The sequence below is a fragment of the Scyliorhinus canicula genome, chromosome 10 (genome assembly GCF_902713615.1).
Source record: "Scyliorhinus canicula chromosome 10, sScyCan1.1, whole genome shotgun sequence".
NCBI lineage: Eukaryota > Metazoa > Chordata > Chondrichthyes > Carcharhiniformes > Scyliorhinidae > Scyliorhinus > Scyliorhinus canicula.
The window spans coordinates 24,798,975-24,821,608 of NC_052155.1; the positions used below are offsets into that span (position 1 = coordinate 24,798,975).

Consider the following 22,634-nt stretch of genomic DNA (forward strand, 5'->3'; position numbering starts at 1 on the left):
CTGCAGGGAAAAACAGCCATAGTGAGGACAAACAGCTTGCAGAAGACTGTTTTGCATTCTGCACGTACAGAAACCAGTTTCTGGCCAGGTGCAGAGTTTCAGCCAAAGGTGCAAATGGGAAACAGATCTGTATAGTAATGAGGTGATCCAGATCCAGACCCCGGACAATAGAAACATTTAAGTATCAATGGATACTTTTCCATAGACGCCCAGACAGGATGGCGCCAAAGCAACCAACACAAAGAGCCGTAGGGACCGCCCCACCCATCGAGGAACGACCCTCAGATTGGGGAGTTTGAAAGATATCGATTGGGAAAGACCCAATCGATACCTAGCAGGTGAAAGAACCCGCCCCAAGGGGCACGGACTTCTAGGACCTATAAGAGTAGGTCCCGCACACGGTTCGGTCTGTTTTGCTCCGGCCCAGATCTGCTGTTGCTTCCAGACTCCGGCCCAGACCTGTTACATCGCATCCTGACTCCAGTTTCATCACTGGCCGTTGAGCATCAGCCATCGAACTGTAAGTGCCAACACAACGATCGCTACGTGATCCAAACCTTACTAGCCCTTGACAACTTTGCGAATCAGAAAGTTACAGACCAAGAACGGGACGAAGGCCTTGCTCCCTGACCTTGCCTGTTCCTGTCTAGATAAGTATTTAGTTGTTTAGTATTAGAAGTAAGTTAGTCTCTTTAGCGTATGCATGTGTATTTATTATATTTGTTATAATAAACACCAATCATTTGGACTTACTAATCGGTGTACGGATTTATTACTTTGAACCTGACCTTGATATACTTGTGACGGTGTCTCAATACGGCACCTGGCGACTCTGAGCATAATTACACATACAGAGCCATAGTAGTGTTAAGCACACGGCCTTTAAACGGAGGCGTGTTAATCACACTCCAGTAAAACGAGCAACAATTCACGACTCCTCAGATAATGAAGCAGTCCATGTCCAAATGCAGCAAGACATGGACAATATCCAGGCTTGGACTGACAAGTGGTAAGTTACATTCACATGTGCCAGGCAATGACCATCTCCCACAAGAGAGGATCTAAAAACTGCCCCTTGACATTCAATGGCATTACCATCACTGGATCCCCCACAATCAATATCCTGGGTATTACCATTGATCAGAAACTGAACTGGACTAGCCATATAAATACTCCGGCTACCAGGGCAAGTCAAAGATTAGGAATCCTGTGGCAAGGAACTCACCTCCTGACCCCCAAAGCCTGTCCGCCATCTGCACAGTTTTCTCACAATAACTTCATTGCAGTGCTAATGTAAGCCTACTTGTGACACTAATAAAGATTATTATTATCATCAAGGCTCTAGCCAGGAGTGTAATGGAATATTCTCAACTTGCCTCAGTGAGTGCAGCTCCAACAACACTCAAGAAGCTCGACACCATCCAGGACAAAGCAGTCGCTTGATTGGCACCCCTTCCACAAATATTCAAACCCTCCACCATCGATGGACAGTAGCAACCATGTGTACCATCTATAAGATTCACTGCAGTAACTCACCAAGCTTCCTTAGTCAGCACCTTACAATCCCACGACCACTGCCATCGAGAGGGACAAGAACAGCAAATACCTGCGAACCCCACCATCTGGAGGTTCACCGCCAAGTCACTCACCATCCCGACTTGAAATATATTGCTGTTCCTTCATTGTCACTGGGGCAACATCCTGGAACTCCCTCCCTAACAGCACAGTGGGTGTATCTACACCTCAAGGACTGCAGCGGTTCAAGAAATGAGCTTACCACCACCTTCTGAAGGGTAACTAGGGCTGGGCCATAAATGCTGGCCTAACCAGCGATGCCCACATCCCGTAAATGAATTTTTTAAAAAACAGAGGAAAACTGACAGGGGGAAAAAGGAAGAACAATTGGCCGGGATTCTCCCCTACCCGGCGGGGCGTGGGGTCCCGGCGTGATGGAGTGGCGTCAACCACTCCGGCGTCGGGCCTCCCCAAAGGTGTGGAATTCTCCGCACCTTTAGGGGCCAAGCCCTCACATTGAGGGGCTAGGCCCACGCCGGAGTAGTTGCCGCTCCGCCGACCAGCGCGAACGACCTTTGGCGCCATGCCAGCTGGGGCCGAAAGGCCTTCGTCGGCCGGCGGAAGTCCGCGCATGCGCCGGTGCGTCAGCGGCTGCTGACATCATACCGGCGCATGCGCAGGGGAGGGGTTCTCTTCCGCCCCCGCCATGGTGAAGGCCATGGCGGAGGCGGAAGAAAAAGAGTGCCCCCATGGCACAGGCCCGCCCGCCGATCGGTGGGCCGCAATCGCGGGCCAGGCCACCGTGGGGGCACCCCGGGGTCAGATCGCCCCGTGCCCCCCCCCCCCAGGACCCCGGAGCCCGCCAACGCCACCAATCCCGCCAGCACCAGAGGTGTTTTGATTCCCGCCGGCGGGAGTGGCCTGTCAGTGGCGGGATTTCGGCCCATCGCGGGCCGGAGAATCGCCGCGGGGGGCCCGCTGACCGGCACGACGCGATTCCCGCCCCCGCGGATTCCCGGGTGGTGGAGAATTTGGGCCACGGCGGGGGTGGGATTGGTGCCGGCACCGGGCGATTCTCCAACCCCCCGGGTGGTGGGAGAATTCCGCCCAAGGTTCTGGACTCGGTTTGTCTTAGCTGCAGCATTGATGGAGGATGATAATTTATCTCAGTGTCTGTGAATTCTGGATGGGGAGAATTAGCCAGGGTTTCCAGCTCCTAATGATGCTGTGGTAAAATACGTAGATGTGGAGGTCAGCCAAAGACAAGATCAACCTCATTGTGGTGAGCCCAATGCTGCAGTAGCCCTTTGTAACACATGCTCACATCTAATAAATGTTCACTTTGACAAGTTAGCTGTGCACTGCCAAAGTGGAAACTACTGCTCATTCTAGTAGTTCAAGGAGCCAGGATCTGTAAAAATACATGATTTATGATGGAACGGAGAAATGGAGAAACATGGAGACAACAGAGGGCGAAACATTTTTAAAAATCAGACAGCACGGTGGTGCTGTGGTTAGCACTGCTACTTCACAGGGCAGCACGGTGGCACAGTGGTTAGCATTGCTGCCTACGGCGCTGTGGACCCGGGTTCGAATCCCGGTCCTGGGTCGCTGTCCGTGTGGAGTTTGCACATTCTCCCCGTGTCTGCGTGGGTTTTGCCCACACAACCCAAAAAGATGTGCAGGTTAGGTGAATTGGCCACGCTAGATTGCCCCTTAATTGGAAAAAATAGTTGGGTACTCTAAATTTATTAAACAAAAAGCACTGCTACTTCACGCCGCCGAGGACCTGGGTTCGATCCTGGCCCCGGGTCACTGTCCGTGTGGAGTTTGCACATTCTCCCTGTGTCTGCATGGGTCTCACCTCCACAACCCAAAAGATGTGCAGGGAACATGGATTGGCCATGCTAAATTGCCCCTTAATTGAAAAAAAAAAAGAATTGGGCCCTTTAAATTTAATTTTTTTTTAAAAGTCTCCCTCTGAGGCAAAGAGGAACCAGATTTAACAGAGGTAAAGAAAATAAATGTGAGCGACGTAGCAAAAGCAAAGGAACATGAACAAAGTGTGGAAGTCGCATAGACATGACAAAAAAGGAAAATAAAATAAACAGTGTTAAAATAAAACACATTTAAGTCTGGGAATAGTCAGAGCAGGACACATATGGATAAGATTATACCAAATTATACAAAAGGTGTTTTAACACAACGCAAAAGCATTGGATATTGCACAAGCTTAGTGTTCAGGATATAAAAGAATACATATATTTGGAAACAAAAATGACAGACAGAAGAATGAAAGCAATACATTTTCCAGTACAATAATAACTATCCTGCAGAAAAAGTAGATGATTAGAAATTTTAATTTAGAGACTTCAAATTTCTTTGTTAATTACCGTGGATATTCAAGAGAGCTTTTTGTGTTTTTTCTAACGTTTTTGTGCTATTCTTTTAAAAAAAAAAAATTTAGAGTAGCCAATTGTTTTTCTTTTTCCAATTAAGGGGCAATTTAGAGTGGCCAATCCACCTAACCGGCACATCTTTGGGTTGTGGGGGTGAAACCCACACAGACATGGGGAGAATGTGCAAACTCCGCACGGACAGTGTCCTTGGTCCAGGTTTGAACCCGGGTCCTCAGCGCCGCAGTCCCAGTGCTCACCACTGTGCCACCACGCCGCCCCGTTTTTGTGCTATTCTGTTGCAGAACAATATAGTACATTTTTTAGTCAACAAAATTTGTTTAAAGTCTCAAGATCCGTTGTTATACATTTTGGAGGGCAGAGTTTCCACTTTGACAGCAATTGGCAATCCGACAAAAAATGTTCTTAAAACTGCACCAATTTTGAGAATTCTTTTCCCCCGAGCGCCCTTTCAAGCTCGTTTGCATGTCACCACAAATTGGGTTTGAAAAAATATTCCTCCATATATTTAAGAGCGGTACCTTTGTCCAGCTTGATTGGTGAGCTAAAAGTGGATTTATCGTAACTGCAAGCACAATGTTTCCTAAATGTTCTGGGGGCGGCACGGTGGCACAGTGGTTAGCATTGTTGCCTCATGGCGCCGAGAACCCGGGGTCGATCCCGGCCCATTGTGCGTGTGGAGCTTGCTCATTCTCCCCGTGTTTGCCTGGGTATCGCTCCCACAACCCAAAGATGTGCAGGGTAGGTAGAACGTGCAGACTCCGCACAGACATAGTGACCCAGTGGACCCTGGGAACCTCATCATCAAGGGGCAACACGGTAGCATGGTGGTTAGCATAAATGCTTCACAGCTCCAGGGTCCCAGGTTCGATTCCCGGCTGGGTCACTGTCTGTGCGGAGTCTGCACGTCCTCCCCGTGTGTGCGTGGGTTTCCTCCGGGTGCTCCGGTTTCCTCCCACAGTCCAAAGACGTGCGGGTTAGGTGGATTGGCCATGCTAAATTGCCCGTAGTGTCCTAAAAAAGTAAGGGGGGGGGGTTGTTGGGTTACGGGTATAGGGTGGATACGTGGGTTTGAGTAGGGTGATCATGGCTCGGCACAACATCGAGGGCCGAAGGGCCTGTACTGTTCTATGTTCTATGTTCTAACCTGGCGCTGTGAAGCCACAGCGTTAACCACTGTGCTACCGTGCCTACCACTTGAAGAAGTTTAAACTTCTTCACTGAGTCATCCAGGTTATTTTTTCTATATTAAAAAAAAACTATATTGAGAGTTTTGCAACAAGAATACATTCATGTTTTGAATAATTCCGTCTATGAGACACTGGCCGTACCTAACTGCCTCAATCGGGTGCAAAATGGAGCAAATTCCTGGGAAGATTGCACTGCGCAATATTAGCAGGAGAAATTCCAATTCTATTTTAACCCAGTTGTTAAACTGCTTACAGAATGACGGGGGGTGGGGGGTATCGATTCTGCTGCAATAGGAGTTCCCTGGGATTGCAGTCATTCTATGGGTCCTTCTGCTAATATCACAAGAGAGCATTTTCACCTCGTGGATCTGACAATGTCAATCGTAGCTAACAACCTTTAATTATTTAAAAAAATAGATATAATTGCATGGGAGGACGAGGCAGGTAATTCTGAGTATAAAGGAATGAATCAAACATGCCGTGAATAGGCAGCGAGTTAAGTTGGTTCAGGATGTGGTTTCTTTGTGTCTCGTTTGGTGAGCTTTAATGTGTTTTAATGCCATTTGCATGTTATGAAGCGTCTCTCAGAGCCTTTTATGTGAGAGGAGGGGAGGGGGTGGTGGAGGAATGCTGAACCGATCCTTTAATCTCTATTGTCCAAACTTTAAAAGTCTCTTTACACAAGAGAGCTGAATATACCACAGGCACAGATGGGATGGGGGAGAATGTGGGGGAGAAGAGATCAAATTAGTTGACAAAACTCAACACCTTGACAGACAAAAGTGAATAAGTAAATAAATGCATGATTGCCGGGTGGTACAAATGAGATGCACCGCGGTGAGGGGAAGCAAATGCAAATGATTGGAGAAAGAGACAGCGGGTGCTCCACTGGACTTCCCTCCGAGGCAAGTGGTGTGGGCCAAAAGATGCAACTTTTGGAAGGAGGCAGCCGGAGACAAAGTTTCTGAGGACAGTTTGAGGGGGAAGGCGAGAGTCAGCCTGCGGCCCGGGAGAGAGAGAGGAGGAAAGGAGAGGAGAAGGAGATCGTGTGGGTGGAGAGGACAGAGTCAGCTCCGGATGAAGGCCGGGAGAATGGGAGCGCTGCTGCTGTCCGTGTGGTCTCTGAGCTTGCTGCTGGCGTTGCCTCTCCTGAGTGACCCTGTGCAAGCGGAGCAGAGAGGTAAGAGCAACACACACACACACACACAATTGGTGAAATAAAAATTCAGAGCAAAAGGTGACAGGAGGTGAGAGAACAGAAAAAGAGAGATAGGTGAGGAGAGGGAGAGGGGCAAATGAATCACCATTAAAAAAAAAGAAAAGTTGACTGAAAATCCATGAAGTACACATAGTCGGGAAAGAGCGTGTGAGGTGATTCGGAGCATCCAGGGGGCAAGACGACCCGGAGAAAGTCGCTCATCTGGCCCCCCCGCTGAACAATAGCAGCGAATGCTGAGCCCACTCTCCAGATGGGTGAGTGAGTGATGTGAGTCAGTGTCCTGGCTGGACACTTCGTTCTCTGCCTGTCCTTTAATTCCAGCATTCTTAACATTCGCAGCCTTTTCCTGCCCTGGTCTGGGAAGGTAGGGTTTGGGTGAGAGTTTTTGATCGTTGTAAAAGTTCTCTTTTGAGAGGAAAAAAAAACCCCCACCCTTTCCCTACCCCCACCACCCTTTATCTCTGGCAGCAGGGACTGCTTTTGGAGGCATGTGCGCCTGTTGAGCTGAGCTTGTCCATGTTGCATCTCATGGGCACTGAAAGATCTGCACACCCTCTCGAAGATAGTAAAACACCACAGACCCTTTGGTCACCAGCCTTTCCTTTATTCCTTCTGCACCAGCATGAACATGAAAATATCTCTTTTGTTTCCAGCTCGATGACCTAACTTTGATTCATCCACATTATATGGCAAAAAAATCTACTCTAAAATTTAAAGTGATAATACTTTGGGGAAAATATTCCAACCAGAAAACAGACCAGTCGGGGTTTTTTTTAAAAGGTTCCCTCAGATATCCTACCAACAAAGAGCACGAGTAGGCCATTTGGCCCCTTGAGCCTGCCCCAACACTTAGTATTATCGCGGCTGGTCCGATAGTTTTTTTAAATTTAGGGTACCAAATTAATTTTTTTCAATTAAGGGGCAATTTAGTGCGGCCAATCCACCTACACCGCACATAGAACATGCATTGCAGAAGGAGGCCATTCAGCCCATCGATTCTGCACCAACCCACTTAAGCCCTCACTTCCACCCTATCACCCAAACCCAATAACCCCATCTAACCTTTTTGGGCACTAAGGGCAATTTAGTATGGCCAATCCACCTAACCTGCACGTCTTTGGACTGTGGGAGGAAACCGGAGCACCTAGAGGAAACCCACGCAGACACGGGGAGAATGCGTAGAGTCCGCACAGATAGTGACCCAGCAGGGAATCGAACCTGGGACCCTGGCGCTGTGAATCCACAGTGCTAACCTCTATGCTACCGTGCTGCCCAACATCTGCCACATCTTGGGGTTGTGGGGGCAAAACCCATGCAAACCCATGTGGAGAATGTGTAAACTCCACACGGACAGTGACCCAGAGTCGGGATCGAACCTGGGACCTTGGTGCTCTGAGGCAGCAGTGCTAACCACTGTGCCACCGTGCTGCCCTGGCTGATTTGATAGTAACCTCAAATCTGCACCCTGCCTACCCCATGATATCCTATCACCCCCTTGCTTACCAAGAATCTATCCACCTCTACCACAAAAATATCCAAAGACTCTGCTTCCACCAACTTTTCAGGAAGAGTTCCAAAGACTCAAGACCCTCAGTCAAAAAGATTTCACCTCATCACCGTTTTAAATGGGTGACCCCTTATTTTTAAACAGTGGCTCCTCGTTCTAGGTTCTCCCACAAGAGGAAGTTTCCTCTCCATATCCACCCTGTCCAAGAGCCCTCAGCATCTTAACAACAAAAAAGGCGTTGGTCAGTTTTCTTGCATTTGTCTTTTGCTTATCATTTCTGTTTTGACATCTCCCTGATGGAACCTGCAAGGGTCAGGACTCTGGGTCGTACAGCCAAAGAAACTCCATTCAAACATGCTCAGCTTGCCAGATTCCTGACCCTCCCTCGGTCATTCAGTCAATCCCTTAACTGTCTTTTGGTGTTTTACTGTCGGGGAAGGATGAGGAAAAATTGATACATGAATGTGAAATTCGATTTTTGATCCAAGATGACAGCAGAGGCCAGGTATCTCTAATCCCCTCTCAACATTCACTGTCCTCCCCCTATAAATAAATGCACAACATTGTGTGCACGCGATTGTAATACAATCGAAAATCATTCACTTTGTGTTCACAGTCCCGTTTCTTACATGAATTTTAACCAGGCGACATTGTTAACACCAAGGTCTGTTCCAAATTCCTAACTGAATGATGTTTTAACTATTTGAAGTTGATGATAGTTGTATTAATAACTAATCAATTAAGCATTTTCTATAACTCATTATGAAATATTTGGTGTGTATTAAATGTATTTAATCTTACTCATGGTTAGTGAACAACTCTGGTTTCAACTTAAAGCCCTGTGAGGTGAAGGACGGCCACTCATGTGGCCCATTCACTTCCTGGGTTGCCCATTACTATTCCGACGTCTTCCCACAGGCACTTTGCTCTCCAACTGTGATCAATGGGTGGCCATTGCATTCACTTTCCAAATAACTGCCCAGTCAGTTTGTTAGGTTGCCTCAGGTTTACAGGCATTGCCCCAATTTTCAAGGCATCTCAATTAATCTCAAACCCGTGACTCAATTTGGAAAGCAAGACACTGCGGATGCTGGAGCTCTGAACTGAAAACGGAAAGTGCTGGAAAAAAACTCAGCAGGCCTGGCAGCATCTGTAGTTCCAGTTCCGAAGAATCAATTTGGACTCTTGTTTCTCTTCCGCACAGATGCTGCCAAGCCTGCTGAGTTGTATCAGCACTTTCTGTTTTGATTCAGTTTTACAAATGTGAGCTAGACTTTGCTTCGAGCGTAGAAGCACCCAGGAGAAATTATGCACTCACAGATAAAAAGGACGAGCAGTTGAGTCCTTGTACTGGGGAATTTTTGCAACAACAGGTCAAGATCTTGAGTGGCTGGTTCCAGTCTCACTCAGGCCATCTGGAGAGTGGGTCAGAGCAAATGTGTTGTGCTTTAAACAAACAGGCAGGGACTGATGTTAAAACAAAAATGCTGGGGCAGCATGGTGGCCTAGTGATTAGCACAGCTGCCTCACGGTGCTGAGGTCCCAAGTTCGATCCCGGCTCTGGGTCACTGTCCGTGTGGAGTTTGCACATTCTCCCCGTGTCTGCGTGGGTTTCGCCCCCAAAACCCAAAAATGTGCAGAGTAGGTGGATTGGCCACACTAAATTAACCCTTAATTGGAAAAAATAATTGGATACTCTAAATTTATAAAAAAAAACAAAAATGCTGGAAAATCTCAGCAGATCTGTCAGCATCTGTGGGTGGTGCATCTCCCTACCTGGCGAGATGTTGGGATAATGGTCACGGTACCGTCTGATGCTCTGGGTGGGGCGGGCAGAGGCAGTGATTCAGATCCCACCATGGTCATTTTATAAATGTTGAATTGAAAACTACCCCTAGCAATGGTGACAAGGAAATGATCATCCACTGTCATAAAAATCCAGCTTGTACACTCATGTATTTTTGTGAAGGAGACCCGCCAAATATCACAAACCCGAGTGAGGAGGGATGACTGGATCTGTGTCTTTAACCAAACCCACACTCTGCTTGTCGCAACAAAGATTCAATGTAACAAGGTTCCCTTTTCCTTGGATATCTTTTCCAGACCCAGATTGGGCGGCACAGTGGTAAACTGCTGCCTCACAGTGCCAGGGACCCGGGTTCAATTGCGGCCTTAGGTGACTGTGGAGTTTGCACTTTCTACCCATGTCCGGTTTCCTTCCACAGTCCAAGGATGTGAATGTTAGGTGGTTGCTGTGATAAATTGCCCCTTAGCGTCCAGGAATGTACTGGTTCGGAGGGGTTACGGGGATAGGACGGGGGAATTGGGCCTGGGTGGGGTCTTTCAAAGGGTCGGTGCAGGCTCGCTGGGCTGAATGGCCTCCTTCTGCAGTGCAGGGATTCTATGATTCTACAAATAGTTATGCTTAAAAATGGGCCACTTTAACCAGGCTTTCCTGAGTTAAGGTAGAGTAAGTTCATTAAATACCAAAGACATGAAGAGGAAGGAGGCATAACTATAAGGTTCAGGGTGGGAGATATAGGAGGGATGTCCGAGGTAGGTTCTTTACTCAGAGAGTGGTTAGGGTGTGGAATGGACTGCCTGCTGTGATAGTGGAGTTGGACACTTTAGGAACTTTCAAGCGGTTATTGGATAGGCACATGGAGCACACCAGAATGACAGGGAGTGGGATAGCTTGATCTTGGTTTCAAACAATCCTCGGCACAACATCGAGGGCCGAAGGGCCTGTTCTGTGCTGTACTGTTCTATTTGATCTCCTTACCTGGTCTGGCCTACATTTGACTCGACAGCAGATGCCCTCTGAAATGGCCGAGGAAGCCACTCAGTTCACGGACAAATGATCGTCTTGTCAGTGAAGTATTGAACAAATAAATTAAAAGAATCCAATGTGCATCCTGAGGAATATTAACAAAGCTTCACGTCTCTTTGGTCCATGGAGCACTCTTGTTATCGGATATTCGGATGTCTCCTGGTTATTGGACGGAAACAGGCGATGGGGAAACGGATTCTCTCTGAGCCTTTTTGGCATTTCCAACAACCAACCTTTCTTACATTCCTGAGACACCTGGCCTCAAGATATCCACCTTTAAACTGCACCTGGCCGTTCTGGTACAGCTTTAAAAAGAAGCGCGACAATCCTTTGTTATTCCTAATCCACGTGGCGTGGAGTGAATAAAATGCAACAGAACGATTCAAATTGCAGTGCACCATATGGAGATTTTGCATAGGTTTCAACAGCTGTTAGCATTTATAGAGCACTCCTGGTGTCTCAGATTACTTTTAAATTATAGTGAACATACCATGGGTGGCAGGGAGGCAATAGATAGATTATAGTTAGGGGCTGGGCTGAAAGGGAAAAGTGTCCCATAGGTCTTCGAAGGCAGGGAGGAAGTAAAGGTGAACTTGGGAGAATGTTCCAGAGGTTTGGCTGAGGAGCAGTTAAAGATTATGGATCTGAGTGGTTGGGGAGTGCCAGATACGAAGCTTACAAATTGAAGGAGTTCACCGAGGTAGGGTGGCTGCGGCCAGAGGTATTTGAAGATCTGTACATGGATCTTGGGACTGATTTATAATGACTTGGGAGTCAAAGGATGGATGAGAATGAGTGAGTGGAAGTGCAAGCCTTTAAGTGGGCAAGCTCATGGGCAGTCGCATTCAGAGTGTCTTGCGATCTCTCAGCATTATAAGTGAAGAGGTTGGGCAGCACGGTGGCCTAGTGGTTAGCACAACCGCCTCACGGCGCTGAGGTCCCAGGTTCGATCCCGGCTCTGGGTCACTGTCTGTGTGGAGTTTGCACATTCTCCCCGTGTCTGCGTGGGTTTCGCCCCCACAACCCAAAAATGTGCAGAGTAGGTGGATTGGCCACGCTAAATTGCCCCTTAATTGGAAAAAATAATTGGCTAATCTAAATTTATTTAAAAAAATAAATAAATAAGTGAGGAGGTTGGCCAGGCGGCCATTAAGGAAATCCAGTCACCGGGTGAAGATGACGATAACAGACGAAAGGCAAAAGTGGGAGATGGTGATATTGCAAATGTGGAAGAAGGAAATTTGGTTGAAAGAATGCAAGTGATATATACTTGGTTCGAGATTAAGCATAAAGCTGTCTGAATTTAGCCCAAGGTGGTAGTCACGGAGGTTAATGGAGTTAAGGACAGAGGCACGTAGTTGATGGTGTGAAGTGCAAAAATGAAGCTGGATATAAAGCTGAAAAGAGGACGTGCATTTATATGAGGTTTTACATGAAGGTTGAGGTGTCTCAAAGCATTTTACAGCCAATACAGTGCTTTGAAGTGTAATCAAAGTGTACTTTGAAGTGTAATGTAGGAAATGGCGCAGCCACTTTGTGTATAGCTATCCTCCACAAACAGCAGTGTGATAATTTAGAGCTGATCGGTTTAGGTGGTGTTGATTGAGAGATAAGTATTTGCCAGGATGTTGCGGGTAATTTCCCTGCTCTTTGAAATACCGGCGTAGGATCATTTACATCCACCTGAATGGCAGACGGCCTTTGAAACGTCTCTCTGAAAGATGCGTAAAGTTGGGGGAAGTTTTGACTGGTCCAAGACTTAATGTTAGCCAGGCACTGCACGGCTGAGCAACAACCGTGGGATTAAGCTCGGAGAGAGAAAGGAAGGTGAATTTGGGAGAATGTTCCATAGAGCAGGGGCATGTTGGCTGAGGAGCAGTTATGAATTGTGGAGCTGCGTGGTTCAGGGAGTATCAGAAATGAAACATAGGCCTGGATGCTTCAGGGTAATGTCATGAAAGGGAACCAAAGGTACAGCTGAGGGCGGGGATACACTGAAAGAGGGGTGAAGCTAAGAAATTGGAGTGACATTGTGGAACTGCTCAACACCACCTTCCCAAGGACAGTGAGGGATGAGGAAATATTGCTGGTCTGGCCAGCAACATCCACATCCCGTGAACGAATGAAAATAAAACTGGCAGCACAGTGGTTAGCATTGCTGCCTCACAGCGCCAGGGACCCGGGTACAATTCTAGCCTTGGGTGACTGTGTGGAGTTTGCCTGTTCTCCCTGAGTCTGCGTGGGTGGGCAGCGCGGTGGCATAGTGGGTTAGCCCTGCTGCCTCACGGCGCCGAGGTCCCAGGTTCGATCCCGGCTCTGGGTCACTGTCCGTGTGGAGTTTGCACATTCTCCCCGTGTCTGCGTGGGTTTCGCCCCCACAACCCAAAAATGTGCAGAGTAGGTGGATTGGCCACACTAAAAATTGCCCCTTAATTGGAAAAAATTATTGGGTAATCTAAAAAATAAATAAATTTTAAAAAAGAGTCTGCGTGGGTTTCCTCCGGGTGCTCCGGTTTCCTCCCGCAGTCGAAAGATGTGCAAGTTAGGTGGATTGGCCATGATAAATTGCCCCTTAATTGGAAATTCCTTTTAAAAAGTAATTGGGCGCGATTCTCCGCTGCCCACGACGGGTCGGAGAATAGCGGGAGGGCCTTCCCGACATTTTTCCCGACGTCCCGCTATTCTCCCCCCCCCCCCCCACGACCGCCCCACGACACGAATCGCTGCTTGCCGTTTTTTTTACGGCGAACAGCGATTCTCCTCAGGCCGATGGGCCGAGTTCCCAGGCCTTTATGGCCGTTTTCACGAACGCAAACACACCTGCTCTCACCGTTCGTGAAAACGGCCACAAAGTGCCGTTCCCGACAACCATGGCACCAATTGGCATGGCCGCACCACGGCCGTGCCAAGGGTGGCATGGGCCCGCGATCGGTGGGCACCGATCGCGGGCAGCAGGTCCGAAACCCGCGCACTCTTTGTTCCTCCGCCGCCCCGCAGGATCAGTCCGCGGGGCGGCTGAGGGGCATGACGGCCCGCGCATGCGCGGGTTTGACGCATATGCGTGATGACGTCATCTGCGAATGCGCGGGTTGGAGCCGTCCAATCCGCACATGCGCGGCTGACGTCATTGTGCGCGTCAGCCGCCGTGACCCTTGGGGCACGGGCTTAGCGACAGTCGCTAGGCCTGCAATGCCGTGCTTCACGGGGCCGCGCTGCTAGCCCCGCCCGGGGGGGGGGAGAATCGGGTCCCGGGAGGGGGCGCGGAGGCTGCCGTGAAACACGGTCAGTTTCACGGCAGCCTTTACGACTCTCCGCATTTGCGGAGAATCGCGCCCATTGTGTTTGAAGCAGTTCAGAGAAAGTTTACCAGACTAATACCTGGAATGGGTGAGTTGTCATATGAGAAAAGGTTGGACAGGTTGGGATTGTATCCGCTGGAGTTTAGAAGAGTGAGAGTCGTCTTGATTGAAAAGTAAGATCCTGAGGGTTCTTGATAGGGTGGATGTGGCAAGGATCTTTCCTCTTGTGGGAGAATCTAGAACTAGAGGTCACTGTTTAAAAATAAGGCGTTGTCCATTTAAGATAGAAATGAGGAGAAATATTCAGCGGGATTCTCACAACGGGCAGCTAAATGCCGACGCCGGAGTAAAAACGGGAGTGATTTACTCCGGAGTCGGCGCCTGTTCCGGGACCCCATTCTGCGGCCCACAGGGGGCTAGCACGGTGCTGGAGCAGCCTCCGCCACCCCAGCTGCCGATCTCGGCCTGCACCCGGCGCCGCGGGATCCGCACATGTGCAATGGCGGCCCCAACGCCAAATGGCGCAGGGCTACAGGGGCCAGCGCGGAGGAAAGGAGGCCGGGGGGGGGGGCAGAGAGGCCGGCCTGCCGATCGGTGGACCCCAATCGCGGGCCAGGCCACTACGGAGACCCCACCCGGGGCCGGACCCCCCCCACAGGCCGCACCCGGACCCTTCACCGCCGAGGTCCCGCCGGCTCAGAGGATGTTAGAACGGCGCCGGCTGGACTCGGCTTTTTGTTGACGGCCCGGCCCGGAGAATTGGCGTGCCGGCCCGGGCCGGAGAGTTGGCGCATATCCCATCCGGCGCAGCGCCGACCATGCTGGCGCCAATGGCGTCGATTCGCCGCATTGCGGAGAATTGCGTCCCGGCGTTGGGGTGGGGTGGCGCGATATGTGCGGCGCTGCGCCGATTCCATGACCTGGGTGGGGGGGGGTGTCAGGAATTCCACCCATTTTCTCTCAGCGGGTTGTGAATTTTGGAACTCTTCCTCAAAAGGCGGTGGAAGCAGATTCTTTGAATATTTTCAAGGCAGTTAGGCTTTTGATAAGCCGGGGAGAGGGGGGTGTTGGAGGTGATGAAGGGTGATTGGGGAAGGGCAGGAATGTGGAGTTGAGGTTACGAACAGATCAGCCATGATCGTATTGAATGGCAGAGCAGGCTCGAGGGGCCAAATGGCCTATTCCAGCTCCTGCCGAAACATCTGCCTAAACTCCTGGTTTTGATTCTTTCTGAAATCTCCTCCTTGTCATCTTCCCATGGACTTTGCACATTTGGTGTTTTAATCTCTTTCAGCAGCTGCCTTAACTCACCCTTGTCTTCTTCCGTCTCTCCTCACGTTCTTTAACTTCACCATCCATATGGAAGACCAGTCCCGATGCCTTTTTTATGACAGTGGCTCTCAAAACCGTAGACATCTTGATTTGTCAATTGGACTCTCAGAACCCGATATCATAAGAACATAAGAACATAAGAACTAGGAGCAGGAGTAGGCCATCTGGCCCCTCGAGCCTGCTCCGCCATTCAATTAGATCATGGCTGATCTTTTGTGGACTCAGCTCCACTTTCCGGCCCGAACACCATAACCCTTAGTCCCTTTATTCTTCAAAAAACTATCTATCTTTACCTTAAAAACATGTAATGAAGGAGCCTCAACTGCTTCACTGGGCAAGGAATTCCATAGATTCACAACCCTTTGGGTGAAGAAGTTCCTCCTAAACTCAGTTCTAAATCTACTTCCCCTTATTTTGAGGCTATGCCCCCTAGTTCTGCTGTCACCCGCCAGTGGAAACAACCTGCCCGCATCTATCCTATCTATTCCCTTCATAATTTTAAATGTTTCTATAAGATCCCCCCTCATCCTTCTAAATTCCAACGAGTACAGTCCCAGTCTACTCAACCTCTCCTCATAATCCAACCCCTTCAGCTCTGGGATTAACCTAGTGAATCTCCTCTGCACACCCTCCAGCGCCAGTACGTCCTTTCTCAAGTAAGGAGACCAAAACTGAACACAATACTCCAGGTGTGGCCGCACTAACACCTTATACAATTGCAACATAACCTCCCTAGTCTTAAACTCCATCCCTCTAGCAATGAAGGACAAAATTCCATTTGCCTTCTTAATCACCTGTTGCACTTGTAAACCAACCTTCTGTGACTCATGCACTAGCACACCCAAGTCTCTCTGAACAGCGGCATGCTTTAATATTTTATCGTTTAAATAATAATCCCGTTTGCTGTTATTCCTACCAAAATGGATAACCTCACATTTGTCAACATTGTATTCCATCTGCCAGACCCAAGCCCATTCACTTAACCTATCCAAATCCCTTTGCAGACTTCCAGTATCCTCTGCACTTTTCGCTTTACCACTCATCTTAGTGTCATCTGCAAACTTGGACACATTGCCCTTGGTCCCCAACTCCAAATCATCAATGTAAATTGTGAACAATTGTGGGCCCAACACGGATCCCTGAGGGACACCACTAGCTACTGATTGCCAACCAGAGAAACACCCATTTATCCCAACTCTTTGCTTTCTATTAATTAACCAATCCTCTATCCATGCTACTACTTTACCCTTAATGCCATGCATCTTTATCTTATGCAGCAACCTTTTGTGTGGCACCTTGTCAAAGGCTTTCTGGAAATCCAGATATACCACATCCATCGGCTCCCCGTTATCTACTGCACTGGTAATGTCCTCAAAAAATTCCACTAAATTAGTTAGGCACGACCTGCCTTTTACAAACCCATGCTGCGTCTGCCCAATGGGACAATTTCTATCCAGATGCCTCGCAATTTCTTCCTTGATGATAGATTCCAGCATCTTCCCTATTACCGAAGTTAAACTCACTGGCCTATAATTTCCTGCTTTCTGCCTACCTCCTTTTTTAAACAGTGGCGTCACGTTTGCTAATTTCCAATCCACTGGGACCACCCCAGAGTCTAGTGAATTTCGGTAAATTATCACTAGTGCATCTGCAATTTCCCTAGCCATCTCTTTTAGCACTCTGGGATGCATTCCATCAGGGCCAGGAGACTTGTCTACCTTTAGCCCCATTAGCTTGCCCATCACTCCCTCCTTAGTGATGACAATCCTCTCAAGGTCCTCACCTGTCATAGCTTCATTTCTATCAGTCGCTGGCATGTTATTTGTGTCTTCCACTGTGAAGACCGAGCCAAAAAACCTGTTCAGTTCCTCAGCCATTTCCTCATTTCCCATTATTAAAACTCCCTTCTCATCCTCTAAAGGACCAATATTAGCCACTCTTTTTTGTCTTATATATTTGTAAAAACTTTTACTGTCTGTTTTTATATTCTGAGCAAGTTTACTCTCATACTCTATCTTACTCTTCTTTATAGCTTTTTTAGTAGCTTTCTGTTGCCCCCTAAAGATTTCCCAGTCCTCTAATCTCCCAGCAATCTTTGCCACTTTATATGCTTTTTCCTTCAATTTGATACTCTCCCTTATTTCCTTAAATATCCACGGTCGATTTTCCCTCTTTCTTCCGTCCTTCCTTTTTGTTGGTATAAACCTTTGCTGAGCACTGTGAAAAATCGCTTGGAAGGTTCTCCACTGTTCCTCAACTGTTCCACCATAAAGCCTTAGCTCCCAGTCTACCTTAGCTAGTTCTTCTCTCATCCCCTTGTAATCTCCTTTGTTTAAACACAAAACACTAGTATTTGATTTTACTTTCTCACCCTCCATCTGTATTTTAAATTCCACCATATTGTGATCGCTCCTTCCGAGAGGATCCCTAACTATGAGATCATGAATCAATCCTGTCTCATTACACAGGACAAGATCTAGGACCGCTTGTTCCCTCGTTCCCTCATCTGCTCCGGTCCTCCTGTGTACTTACCTCACTGGCAATCCACACCCATTGCACTTTGACTTTTAGGTCTGTGCTCCTGGTTAACAACACACCCCTGTCAAAATCACCTTTCGTCCTATACTTGCACCTGAGATTTTAAGAAATCTTTCTGCTCTGTGGATATTGGACTGATGTCTTTGAGAGTGAAAACCTGGCTGATAGGTTACAGATTTGAACTGTTAACCTTTTCCATTCTGAATGCTATTTCCTGCTGGAAGAATTTGCAGTGTTTGCTGCAGAACATTGACAGGATTGATTTTCCATCTGTCTGCAAAGAAATGACCCAGTCCTTACAGTGAATGGCTTTATCCTTGGGCGTCAACTAGAAAATAGCCCCGTATTTAAAGAATGTTGCAAGTGGGGGAATAAAATGGTTTTAAACTCACCACGTAATGGCTGTTCTTCAGAACAAGTGTTTGAGACTGGGCGCTGAAACCTTTGCTTTCGGTGGAGAAGTGAGGGATTTTAGAAGCCAAGTCTCGGTGAAAAATGTTGAACTGGTGTTTCCGCTCATTTGCACTGATTTCCTTTGGCATAATTCACCAAATATTGGAATGGAAATTGTGCAAACAGTGTCAATCGAGTTTCCACAATCTTCAAAAGTAATTTACAGTCATTCCAAATGGAGTTGTTCACGGGTGGTGGGTTGCCCTTGTAAAATGCTGAAACACATCGTCGGCTGTATTAATCAAACTACAAAAATTACCGCTTTTAAATATATCGGGGAATATCTTTTAAGAAGCAGAATTTCTGGGATTAAAAAAAAAAAGACTTTTGGAAATGCTGCCCGATTACGCTGGCTTGTGACACATTTTACAATTGGCAACATGTAAATGTGTTTACCTGGAAACTTGGCGGGGGGGTGGTTGGGGTGGGGGGGGGGGGGGGGGGGGGGGGGGGGGAAGAAAGTACTTTTCAAAATGGCCACAATTTTCACCAGAATCACCAATCTCACCCAAAGACGAAACACAATCCCATTATGTTTCAGATCTTGGATTTCGAAACATTGCAGGAGTGATGGCTTCCCGATTTTATTCCAGTTAATTCTGAGAATTTTGGGCAGCAGGGTAGCATGGTGGTTAGCATAAATGCTTCACAGCTCCAGGGTCCCAGGTTCGATTCCCGGCTGGGTCACTGTCTGTGTGGAGTCTGCACGTCCTCCCCCTGTGTGCGTGGGTTTCCTCCGGGTGCTCCGGTTTCCTCCTACAGTCCAAAGATGTGCGGGTTAGGTGGATTGGCCATGCTAAATTGCCCGTAGTGTCCTAATAAAAGTAAGGTTAAGGGGGGGTTGTTGGGTTACGGGTACAGGGTGGATACGTGGGTTTGAGTAGGGTGATCATAGCTCGGCACAACATTGAGGGCCGAAGGGCCTGTTCTGTGCTGTACTGTTCTATGTTCTATGTTCTATGGGTGGCGTACAAGGCGGTGCGGCAGTTAAATCGGGAGTCCGGGGGGAGGGCTCAGAGAAGAGGTTCGGAGGGATGTACCCTTCCCTTCCCAGGTTGGCTGCCATCTCTGCTGGATAATAATAATCTTTTATTGTCGCACGTTACTGTGAAAAGCCCCTAGTCGCCACCTTCTGGAGCCTGTTCATGTACACCGGTAGGGGAATTGAACCCGCGCTTGCTGGCATTGTTCTGCATTGCAAACCAGCTGTCTAGCCCACTGAGCTAAACCGGTCCGGTTGCCAGATGGAAGGTTGGGCTCACAGCAAAGTCATAGGAGGGGTATCACAGCTGCAATTTATAGTCGAGATTTTCAACAGAGATCCTCTCCACCTGATTTTACTCCCACATCACCGACAAATCAGTGTTATTTCTTTAGCTGAATCTAGGCCATAGTTTCTCCAGCCATCGCATAAAAGTTCCTGTTCTACTTAGTTAACATCACACCAGCAAAGGGACGGCACGGTGGCGCAGTGGTTAGCACTGCTACATCATGGTGCCGAGGACCCGGGTTTGATCCCAGCCCTGGGTCACTGTCCGTGTGGAGTTTGCACATTCTCCCCGTGTCTGCGTAGGTCTCATTTCCACATCCCAAAGATGTGCAGGTTAGGTGGATTGGCCACGCTAAATTGCCCCTTAATTGGAAAAAAATTATAAAGCAGAGCATCACGCATGCCACACCAACCTTTTCTCCAAACCAGCCTGACCTGGTGGTAAGTGAGTGAGTGCAGTTGTTAAAGACGGTAGAAGGACATAAACTAATAGGATAGAGACTGGGTCAGAGATTGGGCAGATGCAGTTCTTTTTGAAAATAAATTTAGAGTACACAATTGTTTTTTAGCCTGGCCATTACACCCACCCTGCACATCTTTGGGCTGTGGGGGCGTAACCCACGCAGACACAGGAAGAATGCACAAACTCCACACGGACAGTGACCCGGGGCCAGTAGTGAACCCGGATCCTCAGCGCCATAAGGCAGCAGAGCCAACCACTGCGCCACCGTCCTGCCCCAGGGCAAATGCAGATCAATGTGGAAAAATGTGAAGTGATAGATTTTGGAAGTAAGATTAGGAAAAAGAAATAAAGACTCAGCAATGTCAGATGCAAAAGAGAGCAGAGGAATCGTATTGTGCAGATATCCACCTCTTCCTCCATGTGCCATGCCCCAAGAGGGCATTGGCAACCATGGACGTCCATTGAATTTATCCATGTTCATGTTGGTTTCTCATAGCCTTATTGTGCAGGTACATGGACCCTTAAAAAGATGGAGCACGGGACCATAAAAATAGAGAACTAAATCCTTGGTGTGTCTCGAAGTATAGAATGCAAAGGGAAGGATATTGGCATGTTACAGACCAAAATTAGACTATTTGGAATTACTGTGCGGATTTGAGCACCCTCAAAGAGAAATTATGTAGAAGTAACATAAACGGTGCATTGTAAGTTCACTGAGGGCAGAATTAGGAAAGGGAAGTTTGGGCTTTTTCACGAATGCTACAAAGAGCGATCATATAATCAACAGTACAGAAGAAGGCCATTCAGCCCATCGAGTCTGCACCGGCCCTTTGAAAGAGCATCCTACTCAAGCCAATGTCTCCACCCTATCCCTGTAACCCAGTAACCCCACAACCTTTTTGGACACTATGGGCAATTTAGCATGGCCAATCCGTCTAACCTGCACATCTTTGGACTAAGGGAGGAAACTGGAGCACCCGGAGGAAACCCACGCACACACGGGGAGAACGTGCACAGCCAGTGACCCAAGCCGGGAATCAGCTGCCTCACGGCGCTGAGGATCCGGGTTTGCTCCTGGCCCCGAGTCAATGGAGTTTGCAATTTTCCCCGTGTCTGCGTGGGCCACAACCCAAAGACGTGCAGGGTAGGTGGAATGACCATGCTAAATTGCCCCTTAATTGGAAAAAAAAAATTGGACACTCAAAATTTATTTTTAAAAAGAGTGTCTGTTGTGCGTGGGAGAGTTTGTGTCGGAGACTCTGTTCTTGGGTAGGAGAGTCAGCTTTCGTAGCAGAGTCTGTCCTTGCAGGACAGCGTCTGCATGTGTGTATAGAATCTGAACATGCTTGGGAGAGTCTGGTTGCATGGGAGGGTCTGCATGAGTGGGGGATTCTGTACATGCGCAGCAGTCTTTGCTTGCGGGGAGAGTCTGTGCATGTGGGAGAGACGCAATGCGTGCGGGGGCAAGTCTGCGTGCAGGGGAGAGTGTGTGTGAGGGGGAGAGTCTGCGTGCGGGGGAGAGTGTGTGTGAGGGGGAGAGTCTGTGCGTGCGGGGGAGAGTCTGTGCGTGAGGGGGAGAGTCTGTGTGTGAGGGGGAGAGTCTGTGCATGAGGGGGAGAGTCTGTGCGTGAGGGGGAGAGTCTGTGCGTGCGGGGGAGAGTGTACGTGCGGGGGAGAGTCTGTGCGTGCGGGGGAGAGTGTGTGTGAGGGGGAGAGTCTGTGCGTGAGGGGGAGAGTCTGTGCGTGAGGGGGAGAGTCTGTGCGTGAGGGGGAGAGTGTGTGTGAGGGGGAGAGTCTGCGTGCCGGGGAGAGTGTGTGCGTGACGGGGAGAGTGTGTGTGTGCGGGGGAGGGTCTGCGTGCGGGGGAGAGTCTGCGTGCGGGGGAGAGTCTGTGTGTGAGGGGGAGAGTCTGTGCGTGCGGGGGAGAGTGTGCGTGAGAGGGAGAGTCTGTGCGTGAGGGGGAGAGTGTGTGTGTGCGGGGGAGGGTCTGCGTGCGGGGGAGAGTCTGCGTGCGGGGGAGAGTCTGTGTGTGAGGGGGAGAGTCTGTGCGTGCAGGGGAGAGTGTGTGTAAGGGGGAGAGTGTGCGTGAGGGGGAGAGTCTGTAAGTGAGGGGGAGAGTGTGTGTGTGCGGGGGAGGGTCTGCGTGCGGGGGAGAGTCTGTGCGTGCAGGGGAGAGTGTGTGAGGGGGAGAGTTGGTGCGTGAGGGGGAGAGTGTGTGTGAGGGGGAGTATCTGCGTGCGGGGGAGAGTGTGTGTGTGAGGGGGAGAGTGTGTGTGTGAGGGGGAGAGTCTGTGTGTGAGGGGGAGAGTGTGTGTGAGGGGGAGAGTCTGTGCATGCGGGGGAGAGTGTGTGTGAGGGGGAGAGTCTGTGCGTGCGGGGGAGAGTGTGTGTGAGGGGGAGAGTGTGTGTGAGGGGGAGAGTCTGCATGCGGGGGAGAGTGTGTGTGAGGGGGAGAGTCTGTGCGTGCGGGGGAGAGTGTGTGTGAGGGGGACAGTCTGTGCGTGCGGGGTAAAGTCTGTGCGTGCGGGGGAGAGTGTGTGTGAGGGGGAGAGTGTGTGCGTGCGGGGGAGAGTGTGTGTGAGGGGGAGAGTGTGTGTGAGG

The 22,634-nt window shown here is 49.1% G+C and overlaps 1 protein-coding gene across 1 annotated transcript in view; it reads left to right on the top strand.

Moving 5' to 3' along the window:
- The first annotated feature begins 5,874 nt into the window (after nucleotides 1-5,874).
- The window catches only part of lama1 (laminin, alpha 1), a 422,130-nt gene continuing 405,370 nt past the window's right edge, over nucleotides 5,875-22,634 (top strand). The window contains exon 1 of the mRNA XM_038808722.1: nucleotides 5,875-6,302. Within this exon, the coding sequence (XP_038664650.1) occupies nucleotides 6,200-6,302 (103 nt within the window). The 5' untranslated portion in view covers nucleotides 5,875-6,199. The remainder of the gene's footprint in view (nucleotides 6,303-22,634) is intronic.